The sequence below is a fragment of the Polypterus senegalus genome, chromosome 2, assembly GCF_016835505.1.
Source record: "Polypterus senegalus isolate Bchr_013 chromosome 2, ASM1683550v1, whole genome shotgun sequence".
In the NCBI taxonomy this organism is placed as follows: domain Eukaryota; kingdom Metazoa; phylum Chordata; class Cladistia; order Polypteriformes; family Polypteridae; genus Polypterus; species Polypterus senegalus.
Window position 1 is genome coordinate 130,549,457 of NC_053155.1, and position 15,779 is coordinate 130,565,235.

The window sequence follows — 15,779 nt, forward strand, 5'->3', positions numbered from 1 at the left end:
CGCTGTGATCAGATGCCCCGTGACTATTGTCAGCTGCAGTTTGAGCTACATATGACCAGTACACACATATCACTATACTTTCACCCTCTTTTGGATACCATCATTCATCTTATAGATTGCAAGTGAAGAGTACATTTGAAAGAACACATCAGGAATCAAGACAGGGTGCCATAGCATTGTAGGACACATATACAAACTCACGCTTACATATAGCACAGAGACAATTTAAAATCAATTAACCCTAGCCCACCTGTCATTTGAATGTGTGAGGAAACTGAAGAAGATCAGAGACAATATTCAACACGAACATGACAAGACAGAAAAATCCACATAGGCAGTGGCACACCATTGACTTTATCCCAAAAGTCAAGAGCTGTGAGGAGCAGTATTAAACCACATTATCATTATGCTGCCAGTCCAACCTTGTTCATATAAGCCTTACACTTGGGTTTGTTTTATCACAGATCATCAATGTCAAAATATTTATAAAAAATTCAAACCAGTTTCTACTGTATGATGAAAACTTCACTTGAATATTGTATGAGACTAAAATGTGATCAAAACAACATGGATATGATGTTAGAGTCATTTATCCATAATACACAGGCAAACTCCAATATCTGCAACAATTCTCTTTATTTTATTACACTATCTACAATGTAAACAGTTTTCTGCTCAAGCTTCTTGATTACGGAAAAACGTTTTAAGTAAAAGTGGATTTACATGATTGCAAAATGTGAAACTGAATCTTATCTGAAATTTGCCTATATAGATAAAGGAGCACCACGATTTTCCAACATATCAGCCTTCCTGTGATGACCACCAATGCAGGGTAACATTAAAGTAAAATACTTCAACTTGAGAATAGCTGCCAGTGAAAATAAAAATCCATGAAACAATAATAGATGCTTGTTGAATGGATGCAGAGATAACCTCTGACTGCTGTTGGGCCTGAAAAGGAAGTATACACTGTTAAATTGATGCCTTTCCTGAATATGGAGTGCTGGAAAACACTGCCTCATTCTCACTGGTGTCAAAGTCAGATTTTCTGCCAAGGGTACTGAATGTAAAACATAAAAGTTTGCTTAGCTTTATTAAATGTACGGTAAAAATGAAGAAGGGTTATTTTCAGTTCACAAAGTGAAGGCTTTTTACTCACCTGGAAATCATCCATAGGAAACAGCAGCATATCCCGTAAGGCATCGCTAAAAATCTGTGTTTTCCTCTGTACAATGACATTCTCATAATCTAATGGCTCAATGAGTTTCGGTTTTGCCTAAAATCAAGACAATAAAAAAAAAAAGTTAGGAAAACAGTGGCCATTCCAAAAAATACCCCAATCTTAATGAATGCTAATAGCAGTAAAAGCAATGCAGAATAAGGCAATGATTTCCATTCCTTTCCAGAACTCTACAGACAGCAACAATATCAGTGATCCTGTATGTCCGCTGATCATTCACCTAATTTCTCAGTGTGGTCGAAGTTTGTTTTCTTAAAAAGAAAATGGATTTAACCCATCTATTTTATAAATTTGCTAAGAAATGGATAGAAGCAATATAAGAAAAAAGACACTTGAGTTCTTACTGTGATCATTTTAACTTTATTGTACAACATGCTGCAGAAATACCTCTCAAAAAGGCTGCAAATTTGAATCGGCAGAAAAAAATTCAAGGTGAAAAGAGGTATTTACATTTTACAAAAAATATTTGTTGAAATGCGCAAAAGAAATGTTAAGATGATTAATGAGCTGTATCAGCAATTTATGAGTTACATGATAAAAGACTTTTCACAATAATGTATGTTCTTCTGTTTAATGAAGCATGATACTGTTGATGGATTGGACACCAGTAACAAATCTGTTGCTGCTACTTTGTGCTGAATTCACTAACATTAATCATTTACATTTACTTATTTTGCTGATGCCTTTATCCAAGGCGACGTACAACATTTATGATACAACTGGTTACGTTTCTTATCTTTTGGTTTTCCATTTGGAGTACGGACAGGTCAAGTGACTTTCTCATGATTACACAGTGTCTTTAGTGGGATTTGATCTCACAACCTCAGGGTTTGAGACCCAAAGCCTTTACCACTATACCACACCACCTGCACTAAAGCAGAAAGTGTTAGATCTCGTACCACTAGAAAAATCACAATAAAGCACAATGTGAAAAAAATATATAATACAGGGCTAGCATGATTATACCCTCATTGTGCAACAGACATTATGCATCCACAGAAATAAATCCCTTTATGATGTATGTATGGTAGAAGGCATGATCATAAATGATGTTTTAGCTTAACAGATATAATCCATTTACTTATTCTTATATTTCTGCATAAATTATTTTTTGTACATAATTTAACAATATAACTAATGATCTAATGAAAAAATAGTTTAACACTTTTTCTTGCTTTTGTAATATTTAATGTTTGGTTGATATCTCTCCCTAATACTTAGATATCAAATAATTTCTATTCACAAAATTACACTGGAAGTGACTTGATGTCTGCTTGGCCAACTACAATGGCTACTCCAGTTCAACTGTGTACTTTAGTGTATAGAGACAATCAACACTATAAATGCCTGTATTTTCTTTTGCAGTGTTAAAATAAAATAATAAAGAATTTAAATAATAGTTGCCAGTATTAAATGCTCTTATTTTCAGACAAAAATTTAGAACAAGTGCACAAGTAAAATACCTTTGAATGTATTTTAACAGAAAAACAGAAAGGAGCATCTGTTCTGAGACTAAAGTGTCAAGGAAAAACACCCACGTATTTGCCAGAAATAAGTCTTTTAGGAAGATATGCTCAACACGGTGGTCCCAGGCAGAGCACAAATGATTACAGCAATGGTTATAACCTCACAGAGAAATTTACCAAAACACATGTATTCATTCCATCATGCATGCGCATACGCATTCCAAATGCATGACTGTAATGAAGACATTGTTCTTTAAAAAATTTTTCTGCTTACTCTTCAGCAATATTTTGCCTTAAGTCATTTGAAAACTTTGCTACCCAGCTTGTATCAAGAGGAACAAGTAGTAGAGGAAATAAGTTATTTGTATAAAGTATACCTTGTTAACCTTCTCTAAACATATCAAATGCTAGAAATCATAGTTTCATATCAACCTCTGATCAGTGTATTCTTGAAACCTGAACACTACTACGCTATAAAACATTGCCCCCTCCCTTTCTCATTCCCACTCTAGTAAAACGGTTCCCACACTATTAAAAGTAAGCCAGCCACTGAGTGATCTCCCACCCTCTTTAATAGAAGTTGGTTAATAGAAGAGACAATCTGCCAAAGTGAATTGTTGAGATGAGCAGTATCCATAAGCACTACTCAAGTACACCTAGCACCAGCAGCCTCCAGATTTAAAAGTTCTGAATGATGTAAGAATGCAAACTAAATAAACCAAATGCACAGCAGACAAGCCAAAGGAATAACACAAGAACCTTTAAAAGCATAATGTGCAATTCAGATATGTGTGTTTTGTGGCACCTTAACATTCCTTTGACATTTCATTTTTGACATGAGCACATGTTAGATTCAAACACAGGGTTGTATTAGGGACTATAGAGACCTGGGTTCGCTTCCCGGGTCCTCCCTGCGTGGAGTTTGCATGTTCTCCCTGTGTATTCGTGGGTTTCCTCCAGGTTCTCTGGTTTCCTCCCACAATCCAAAGACATGCAGGTTAGGAGCATTGGCAATTCTAAATAGTCCCTAGTGTGTGCTTGGTGTGTGTGTGTGCATCCTGTGGTGGGCTGGCGCCCTGCCCAGGGTTTATTTCCTGCCTTGCGCCCTGTGTTGGCTGGGATTGGCTCCAGCAGACCCCCGTGACCCTGTAGTTAGTATATAGCGGGTTGGATAATGGATGGATAGAAGTAACTCATTATTTCTTCCATCCATTTTCTACAGTTGCTTGGTCATATACAGCAGAGAAAACTACAGAAACTGGAGGAAACCCACACTGACAGAGAAAGAAACTGTAAACCTCCACATACTGTAGTTAGGCATACACCCTAAAGCCATTGGCAAGTAGTTCCTAATCACTCTGCTACTGTGTCTCATCATTGTTTTTTGGATATCGAGCAAAAACCAATTAGGGCAAATGGAAATAATCTAATTAACAAGGTGTTTGTTGGTGTATGATCAGAAATTATTATTATTAGTTCACCACACCTGCCTTCCTCTGATATTAGTATAAGAAATTTACCCTGACATTTGAAAAAGTGGTAACACTTTAAAATTTCACGCATGCTTGTTCAATTGGTGAATTTTTTCATGCTTATTGTGTTATTATTATGATCTGAAGCACAGAAAAAAAAATAACATTTCTTTTAAAATTGTTTGTATCTCTCTATTATATTAAAAGTTTTTAGTTGTGTCCATGTTAATCAGCCTTCACTACTCCCCTCCACATCACTCACCAAATCATTACTCCTAATGCGCACATTCTCTCTCCGTACCACCCCTGACATTCTCAGTGCTGATAACTTGCCCTTCAACGCAGTTTGATTATAGTGGCCTGACAGAAAAGCAAATTATCTATTCAAGAACGTTGAATTTTAGATTGCAATAGAAAAACAGTTACAAGAGCTGATAATGAACTTCAAAAAAAGAAAATGAATAAAAAAGAGCTGCATATAATAAGAATTAAAAAGATAAAGAGAATCATCCAATAAATGAGAAAGAGAAAAATATCCCAAACAATAAGTGAACAGAAATGCAAAAAAAGCAACATTAATAGAATGTGAGTTAGAGGATAAAGTAATTATTAATATTATTTTTGACAAGACTTTAATGTAATTTAATTTTTTATTTAATTCTTATTACGTTTTACTTTTTTACTTTTACTTCTTACTACCTTTTATGATTCATTGGTATTTAAAATAGACACCTGTAGTGAAATATTCAAATAATTGATTTTGCAGAAAAAAATTCTAAGAACCAAACTGCCTTCTTCCTGCACCCCGAATACTCTCCTATACCAACTCTTAAATACAATGGTTTTTTCTAACGGAGGGGCTCCCCAATGCCCTTCAAGCAGCTCAGTCATGAGATAGTTGGCATCCAACACCTGCCCCTGTGGGTTGGCGAGGGAAGCGAGCAGGAGACGGAGCTCCATAGTAATAACTAATTATCTACATTAAGAGTGTGCTAAAACACACTGCATGCTGGCCTCTAGCTTTAGGGTTACTCGTCTGCCTTAAAACTAGAATCCCTGAAGCCTACGAAAAAAGTCGTAATCCCAGGCCACCTTAAATTCCTTCACACCTCTCTACCAGCGTCTTTATTTTGTAACTATGTCAGTCAGCACAAACAGTCTGCTATCTAATCTCCCCATTGATGCAGCTGATGCTCTCTTAGCTCTAGTCTTTTTATCTGGGTGTGAGGTGCCTGGAGTCCATCCATCCATTATCCAACCAATATATCCTAACTACAGGGTCATGGGGGTCTGTTAGGTACAGCTAGAGGAGGCACTCAAGAACATGTCCTTATTAGACACAAGAACTAACTCAATCAGATACGCTGGATCTAAAAATGCAAAATTTTGGTGATTATGGATCTCCTAAGGCTGATGCCTGCCACTGTGAGGAATATCCCCAGTATCTCACTCTTTTTACCACTACCAAAATCTTGCGAGGGTGTAGACTGACCATTAAACAGAGAGTTACCCAGGGACAAAAGTTAAAAATCTAGTATAACAAATATAGAACCACCATAGTTGCACCAATCCACTCATTAGCATAATGTTTTCTCATCACCAATTACAAACAAAAAAAACGAGTTGGCTTACTAAATACAATTTATCTTACTTATGAAAAAAAATCCTTGCAGACCTCTTAAGTTTGTTTTTGGGAGAATGTTTCACATGACATGGACCAGAATTAAAAAATTAATAGTACTTGTTTAAAACATATTTTAAAATTTCAAACATTTTTAGGATGTAAAACAAATGACTACATCAGATAGAAAAAGACTCAACATGAGTACTTTGTCATACCCCATTCATTTGTATTTCCCTTCATTTTTTAGCTTATATAGTTTTGTTTCTTATATCAAGTGAACAACAGTCATGGATTTGTAATTTTGAAGCACACATGCGTTGTAAATCAGAGTTATAAAAGCATCATGAAAGTTGCATAGCACTTAAGTTAATCTTCTTGCTATCATTTGTGTGGTTTTTGAAATTTCCAAATACCTTAAAAAACTGGCAGCAAGTAATTTCACTTAATGGGAAAAAAATTATACGAAAGTATAAGAAAAACTTATTATTCCTGGCAGCTATCATAAAAATTAAGTGTGAATATTGCGGTGAGTAGACCATGTGTTTTGGATTACTTAAAGCTCAACAACATACAAATGTATGCAGTCATAAATGAAGAAATGACAAAGTATTGAAAACAAAGTGCCAATACATACTGTGTGTATTTTTATTTCCATAGTTAAGTCCAACTAATTTTTCTCATACACTGAAACTGAACACTGAATTGTATTGTCATCTAATGAGCTTCACAAAAAAGGTGACGGGGATTCGAACCGGCAACCTTCGGGATACCAGCGCAGATCCTTAGCCTCAGAGCCACCACTCTGCCCTATTTCTAAGTAAACAATCATTTTTAGTCTTAAACATCAGTTTAAGTCTAACATGTATTGCACGTGAAATACCTTAGGATAAATATGAAACATCTGCAAAAATGTTGTAAAAGCTATACGACAAGACAAGTATGTTAAATTTGAAATAGAAAAAATAAATTCAGTTGCTTTGGTATAAAAGCAATAAAACATCAGTTAAGACTATAAAGAAAGAGACATAGCCAAAAAAAATGTCTTAGTCCCCCTTGTGATCTAAAAAAGGGCTTCATTCTTTTGATTTAATTGGCACTTGCAATTCTGATATCAAAACCTTCCAATGTCAACTTTAGCAGGTCAACAATTAAGATAAAACTTTTTAAAATTTTGGGAAATAGAGAAAAAAGGGATGTTTAATTAAATCCTTAAGAAAAATGTGCTTAGAGATTTGGTGGATTTTTAAGCTGCTGAAGTGAGCACCACTTTAAATCTGAAGTGTGAAGATATCAGGGTGGAACTCCCTTATTATTTTACATGAATGCTAGTCTAACTGGTGTGAGATACGAAAAAAAGGGAAATCACCTAAGGTAAAACTTAGTAGACCTCAACAGGCTCTGCTATATTTTTTCTGATTCAATAATCATTGAGATATAGAAATTCAATGACACTGCAAAGGTTGAGATGCAGTCAATATTTAAAAAGGCTTAGAGAGCTAGAATATATGATAAAATGATAATGTTAACGCACATAGCAGTCTCATAACCACAGTATTCAGTTCAGAGTCATGGTGGACCTGTATACATTCATAATCAAATTATAATAATAAAAACAAAATGTAAAATGGGTACCACTACATATTAATAAAGAGAGGTAAAATGAGCAGAATGAGTCGTCAACTTTTAATAAATTGAATTAATAAATAAAATCTAAATATAAATATATTATAAAAGAAAATCTTGATATGAGACAAGACTATTGCCAAGAGATTTATTCAAGTCCTGCCCCTCCTCTCAACAATTTACGGTTAACGGCCCGCATGCCTATGGTCCTCTCACCTCTCATTTTTGTGAATGCCTTTGTCTGACACAGTTCCTGCGCTCTCAGCTCTTATGAATTTTTATGTTTTCCTCACTTTAAGTTAACAATAAAAGAAGACTTGTTATGTTCAAATCTTATTGAAGAATTTCATCCCGAAGAGTTATCAACAGAAGAAATGAGTAAATGGGTAATCCTAGCACCGAGAAAAAATGAAGTCAAACAAATTAACGAGAAAATTGTCGATCGGTTACATGGCAAATTGGTTAAATGCGTACCAGTAGACTATGCTGAAACAGTTGGTGGTGATTGTGCTGAAGATAAAAACATCAACTTACAATATCCCATAGAATATCTACAACTGTTAACGCTGTTCGGTCTTCCACCGGCCGAAATACTGTTGAAAGAAGGATGTATCATAATGTTATTGCGTAATTTATATCTGAGTGATGGGCTATGCAATAGGACAAGATTAGTTGTATTCAAAATTGGTCGAACAATTCTAAAATGTAAAATTTTACCATGTGACAAGAAAGGTAATTTAGTACATCTTTTGCAGATGTAACAATTCCCATGAAAATAACAATCTGTTTAAATTGTACATCTGCTTTCCAATACGTGAGCGTCAGAGCTGTGAAGTTGCTAGTGCGTAGTGCCCGCAAGGGGGTTGGCAAGAGAAGCGAGCCGGGGACGGAGCTCCCTAGTATACACATACATACATATATATATTCTGAGGCCACACTGACTGCCATTTTTTGTTGCAGTAGCAAATCACTAGTCAATGTGTATCTTTTAGATTATTAGATTAGATTATTTATTTATAAAAGCACATTTTAAACAAAAGAGGTTGCGCCAAAGTGTACAAAGAAGCATTAAAATAAGCACTATGCAAAGAATCATGCAGAAGCAAATTAATAAAACAACCGATTATAACATCCACCACAATCCTATTATACATAGTGGAAGGTAGAAGAAAACACATAGGTTTTAAGCCAACTTTAAAAAATTACAATAGAAGATGAAGACCTCATGTGAAAACAGAAGTCATTCCAAAGCCTAGGAGCAATAACTGACCCTAGACTTCAGCCGAGATCTTGGAACTACAAGGAGTAGTTGTCCAAATGACCTCTTGGTGCCACATATGGGTGAAGGACGTCACAGATGTATTTTGGAGCAACACCATGCAAGGATTTAAAGGCTCTAAAAACAAACAATAAGATTTTAAAATCAATGCGACACCTCACTGGTAGTGGAGAGAGGCTAAATTGAGGGAGATATGATCATTTTTTCTCTACCCAATTAAGAATCTAGCTGCAGCATTTTCAACCAGCTGAAGGCGTGGCAGAGCAGATTTTGGCAGCACCACATACAAGGAATTACAATAATCTAGCTGAGATGCAATAAAGGCATGAATGACTGTTTCCAAGTCCTTCTGTGAAAGAAAGGATTTTAGTTTAGAAATTTGCCAAAACTGGTAAAAGCTGGACTTTACTATCATGGAGATTTGTTTTCAAAACTTAGCGACAACTTGAAGATGATACATAGGTTTCTGACATAATTATGAGCCATTGCTGCCAAGGAACCTAACAGAGTGCCAATTTCAACTGCAGATGTGGTTGGACCAAAAATAATGACCTCTGTTTTATTTTCATTTACTAGTAAGAAATTTTGTGCCATCCAATATTTGATATCCTCAAAGCATTTCACAGATTTTTTTACAGATGAAGTGATGTCAGGACCAACTTTGAGGTACAGCACCGTATCATCAGCATAACAATGATACACGACAACATGTTTGTAAAAGATGGCCCTCAAAGGAAGCAGATAAAGGGAAAATAGAAGGGGAGCCAGGATAGAGTCTTGAGGGACGCCTTGTGTGAGAGGAGCTGGCTGAGTGAAATTCCATCTATGTTAACAGACATAGATCTACCTTTAAGGAAGGACACAAACCATTTCAATGCACAGCCGTGAATGCCTACTTCATCCTCAAGTCTTTTTAATAGGACTCAATGGTTCACTGTGTCAAATGCTACACTGAGATCCAGTAAGATTAAGATTGCAGAAGAGTCCAAGTCCAAAGTTAATAGAATATCATTTGTCACCTTCAGCAAAGCCGATTCAGTACTATGAAGTTTTTTAAAACCTGACTGAAATACATCACATACTTTGTTATCCTCCAGATAGTATCTGCAAAGTAACCTCTTTCTCCTTACTTTTGAACAGAAATGGGAGCTTAGAAATCTTGGTTAATAGACTACTTCACAACACAATTAAAATCCCTGCCAGTATCATACAATGTAAGCTATAATGTTAAATGCATGGCATATCCAGGAGCTGACATTTCCCTAATGACAGAGGCAGTCCCTTCATCTACAGCTTTGAAATCTAGAATATGAAAAGGAGGCCCAATTCTGAGTCTGCAAGTTGCTCCCCCTTGCAGAATTTGACTACATACTGTGAATGATCCTGCATGACTGCCTGTGTTGCTTCCTTAATTCCAACTAATTAAGCCGAATGTCCATAAAACCAAAGCAAATGTGAGAACATAATCTTGCATTTTGTAAACATCTGTAACATAAAAAGTTATTATACTTAACAAAGTAGTCAAAATACTGAATATAAATCCTATATATTCATTTTTCACATCATATTTATTGTATACAGAGCTGTAGTTCACTTCAGCCTATCAGGAAAAAAACCCTCTGAATCAAAGGAAGAACATGCAAAATCCACACAAAGCAGACATGACAAGGCTGGGAACTCCATCCATGTCACTGTAGCTGTGTGGTGGCAGCAGTAGCAACTATGGTTACAAATAAGAAAATGACAGGTATAAAACTGGAACACAAAACACAGTGCCTTACTACTAAACAATAACTGCATGAAAGGCAAAGTCTATGACAAGAACAAGAAAATAAGAAGGAAGGAAACCAGGAAAATGAAATAATTAAACCAGTTCCTTCTCTTTTTTCAGAAAGCTTTTAAGTTAAACACAGGAAATAAGGAAGTGAAAAGAATCTGGATGACGTCTTTATGCAAAACACGATACTGTAAAATATGGCAAATCTTTTGCCAAAAGTTCAGGACTTTTTCTCTTTTAGAGCTGATGGATTAGTAAGCATCTGAATAGGTCTACAAGTAAGCTTTGAAAGAATCTCACATAAATTAAAACATAAGCAAACTGAGAAGGTTTAATGGAAATCAGAGTGTTTTTTGCTAAGCAATGATCAAAATCATTGATAAAGATTTCTTAGTATAAACTGCTTTCTAGCATTTTACAATGCTAATAATGTTGCCAAAATTCAGCTCAATTGATTGATTCATTTCTGAATTACTGTGCCATACACATCCTGACACACATATCTGCCCTAATGTAGACAAATAGTATAAAGGTCGACTAATACATGGAAATCTGCTGAAAGGTCAAAATCAAAACTTTTGAGGTCTATTTTTGAGCATATTGAAGTCTACTATCCCCATTATTGTACCTATACAGTATGTACCAACTGTATATGTGGGAAAAGCAATAAAAGATGTAAAAGTGAAACTTGGAAGCAAGTATTATATTTCAACTTGTATCTTCTCTGTTCAATTCTGCATTTTTTAAATTTTTGGAATATACATTTACTGCATATCTTCAAACATGCTTTAAAGAATAAAAAAATCACCAAAGCAGACACTGTACATATTCTTAATTGTGTTGACTTTGAAAAGTGGCTAAGCATTTAAATACACTGTGCATACTCAGTAACATTTGAGATGGCTCAGAAAACGAATGGGGCCAAACAATTATGAATAGGAGCAAAACCATGTACTATATGGTCTTTAAAGAATCAGACAAGTTTGACAAGTTTTACAGTCTGAGCAAACAAGACAGACAAAATAAGAAAATGTCAAATATTTCCAAAACAAAAAACACATTTACATTTTAATTTTTTGTGTGGATTATTAGGGATAAAGTCTTTAGTGAGATACCACTCTATTACAGGGCACACTAACAGATACAAGGACACTTCAGGGTCACCAGTTATCCCAAATTCAGATGTGAGAAGCAAACTCAAGAAAACCCACCATATCATTACTAAACCACCTAGTGAATTATTTTCTACAGCAAAGTTTATTTCAGTTAAACTGAATTACATTTACTGGCAGTAAAGGATGTAATGTAGGAAATGAGACACCAGTCCATGTCTGGGCACAATGATTAACTGCAAGCCAAACTAGCATTGCCAAACAAACAACCAACGCAAGTTATGACAGGAATATCTGAAAAAAAAAAAATCATATTGAAAAAGAAACTGTATGGAAATTCTGCACAGACTGTGACTTAGAAAAAATCTCAGAACCCTTATAAGATACCCGTTGGTTGGACACAGACAAGTAAGTACAAATTTCACAGTACTCTGAACATCTAGGAATTCCAGATTTTCATTTATTTAGTTAGCAAAAGCTTTTAACCAATGTGATTAATATACGAGTTTAAACATCATTGAGTAACATCAGCCAGGGGTTTTGAAACAAATGCTATAGGACAGGGGTTGCCAGCTCCGGTCCTGAAGGACCACCGTGGCTGCAGGTTTTCATTCTAACCCTTTTCTTAATTAGTGACCTGGTTTTGCTGCTAATTAACTTCTTTTGAATTAATTTTAATTGACTTGCTCTTGAAGACTCAGACTCCTTAATTGTTTCTTTTTCCTTAATTAGCTGCCAAAAAATGAGATACAAAAATTAACCAAAACACGACCAGCAAACTGTGTCCATCATATAATACCTGAGAATAAGGAAAGATGAAGATCTCAGGAATGCTGATCTGCTCAGATCCCAAATAGTGCTCTTAGAAAAGAGAAAAATCAAAAATTTCAGAAATGTCTACCATTGCACACATTTTAACATAATTAACAACGAGAATCAGCACCTAATTAAGTAACTGGTGAAATTGGTTAGTTGACTTGGTTGGTCTTCTGTTGGGTGACTCACTTCAAGTTTCATTTCTGTTTGGGTGCCATTTAAGGAAAGAAATGAAGCGATTCAGAGAAATGAGGAAGAAATTCAGGGCAACAAATCTTAAAAAAACAAGTCAGCTAAAATTAATTCAAAATAAGTTAATTAGCAGCAAAAACAAGCCACTAATTAAGAAAAGGGTTAGAATGAAACCCTGCAGCCACAGTGGTCCTCCAGGACCAGAGTTGGTGACCCCTGCTATAGGACAAGGTTACAAAATCACCACAAATGAAGAGTTCTAAACCAAACAAAGCAACAAAAGATGGAATTATTCTTATTGTAGCTACTAAGACCCTAGCATCAAAACTTCCATCAATTAGACAGATAATCGCAAAACAACAGAGTTTTCATTCATTTCATAAAACATAGTGTGGAAGTCAGTGAAATAGTAAGAGATGGCCAGCTTGTTCGGCCAGTTAGAGGCTACATATGAAAAATTTAGATTGAGATTTGATGCCACATAAAGTTGATATCACCAGATGCATTTCACTAGCAGACCTAAGTAGGCAAGAAAGATCACAACACTTCACGAGTGCTCCCATACACCTGGGTGCTGATTAGTGTTGATCAGCAAAATTCGCCAAAGCAATTTTTGCAGAGAATATGCTGTGTAGATGTGCTTTACTCATGTGTGATGTCATGACCCAATTTGAACTCTACCATGCATTAAAAAAAAAAAAGAAAGAAAACTTGCATTATTTTCATTTGAGGGGTACATTAGTGGACCATAATGAGTTGGGAAGGTGAGATGAGAAAATATATATACAGAATGTATTGTGAGTGCTGTGCTGGACCCTTTCTTGGCTGGGACACCATAATGGAAGGATGCACGGAAGGAGGCATAACCTGGCAGGGATGGGACTGAAGCAATATCCCATACAAAGAGATAAATTAATGGATAACGTGGTGGAGTAAATTTAATTTTTAATTAGTTTAATTAAACTTATAATTATAAAATTAATACATACTGTAAATCATGACGTAAACACACACTGAATCACAAATTTAATACAAAATCAACACAAAATAATTTAAAAAAAAAAATGAATGGCATAGTTTAACCTTAAACAATGACATTAAACATGAGCTTTGAATAAAACACTACTTGAGCAAGGACAACCTGGATTTGAATGCGTTCCTAAAAGGCAAGTTGAAAGGTAGACAATAAGAAAACGAGGCAGATGTACCAATTATGAAAATGGCATAGCATATGAGACCCAAATGTGTCAAAGTAAAAATTAAAAGATCGAAATGACTATTGGTTTTTAATGCGCTGCTGAAGACTTATTTAATTGAAAGAATAAGCATCTCTTAAATGGGAATACATTAAAACTTGTGCTAAAACTCCATAAATACTATCTTCAGTTGCTCATCACCATCAACGATTTGCTAATTATATTCAACACAAGTGTTTTTTAACTGGTGTGCCATGGAAATAACAGTGTAGTGCCTCTGGGTCTTGACCTGAGAGAGAGAGACAGACAGACAGACAGACACGTTCCTCAGGTGGTTGAGACCTGTCTGAGGAGAACAGGACTACCTGGAGAAGCCAACATAAAAGCAGCTCTGTGATCGCCTTTTAGCAGACACAGCACTTAGAGAGCAGTTTAGCAGTCGGGAGACTCGTCAGGGGTCTATCTGCCTGGGTGCATGTTCAATCACAAAAGAGCTTGGGGACAGTGGGCATACGCGTTGCCTCTGACCCGGGTCAGTGGAGCTAGGCAAAGAGATGACTGCCTGTATGAGTGAACAAAAGGATAAAGCAGCTGGAAAATGCGTCCAAAGTGCTCATTAAATACCGTGTCTACAAACGTCAATCTCCTAGCAGCATTTTTTTTTTCCATCCCTGTTCCATCCCAGTTTAGCAAATGTACAGATTTAATGCTTTTGTAATGGGTAGAATCATGGTGTGCATTTTTTGGGGTTAGAAAAAGTTTGCAATGCTTTACCTATACCTTTGCTCCTCAGTATCTCTTTAGCTGCTTAAAAACTGACACTATGCATTACTTGGATGGTTATGTTGGATTCTTTGCACAAATTACCGAAGATACTGAAAACTTGAATCATGTGTATGGATAATCATTACACTATTATGTAGAATTTTGTCATTTTATTAGGGAACTCAGCACTATAAGCTGGCTGGCAGAATGGAGAGTTAAATACATAGATAGTACAGACTTATTTTGGTTTTAGTGTCACTCAAAGATAACTTATTTAGCATTTATGTGATGTGAGATTGATTCAGATTTTCTTACAGAAACATGCAACAAAAATAAAAAAAAAAGGGAGTAACTTTTCTCTAGCATTGCACCAGGACTGTCATAAACCCTACTTCCAAACCCCTTTCCTTCCAGTCTCCTGCACCTATATCAGTATGTATAAATCAAGAAAATGAATACCAGTGCTATGTATTGACATGTGGTGTATCGTTGTGAACTGCGTAACACGAAATGTTACACCTTTAAATGAAAATTTTGTTTTTAAAGTTTATAAAGGCAGTGTATAAAATTCTTAGGTACACTCTTAAATTATCTGTATTATACATGAAAATGCCACCCTGACCTAAGCACTTCCTGAGGCATTTGCCTTGTTTCTGGCCCTAGATGAGAAAACATTTTTATGGCAAAAATTAAGGAGTTAACTTTCCCAGGTCTTATATAACAGTACACACACACACACACACACCTTCTGGATGGTATATTTAGGGAAAACTAAAAAGATCTACACCAAAATAAATAGTTTTCTGTTACTTCACTGGCACAACTCCTACTGCACTCCGAGAGGCACAGCCCTAGAGTTTCCTCCTGTCACATGTGTAGGACAGCTTATATAGCAAACAATGGAGTTTACTAGTGAAGAAGGAGGAGTCAGTAATCAGCACAAGGAGCAAAGAAAACTGAAACAGATTACTGATGGCACTGTCCTGTTAATCACATTGATAATGAACGTGTGGCTACTTCAAAGACTTCATATATTTATATAATCATTTACAAAAAACAAAGGTCAGGCAGATGTGCCCTTTTTCCAGCCCTGCTGAGAGAAAGGAAATGCTTTACAGCTTCAAAAGAGTTCAAGAAAAGATGATGCAAGCTTTATATGACTACTAACTGTATGCATGTAAAAGAAAAACCTCAACATGCTCATACCACAGATAAAA

At 35.7% G+C, this 15,779-nt stretch overlaps 1 protein-coding gene across 15 annotated transcripts in view; it reads right to left on the reverse strand.

The window, feature by feature from the left end:
* dock9b (dedicator of cytokinesis 9b) overlaps positions 1-15,779 on the reverse strand; it is a 389,040-nt gene that overhangs the window by 221,745 nt on the left and 151,516 nt on the right. For all 15 annotated transcript variants that reach the window (XM_039744596.1, XM_039744605.1, XM_039744606.1 and 12 more), the window contains exon 2: positions 1,160-1,276. In XM_039744596.1, the coding sequence (XP_039600530.1) occupies positions 1,160-1,276 (117 nt within the window). The remainder of the gene's footprint in view (positions 1-1,159; positions 1,277-15,779) is intronic.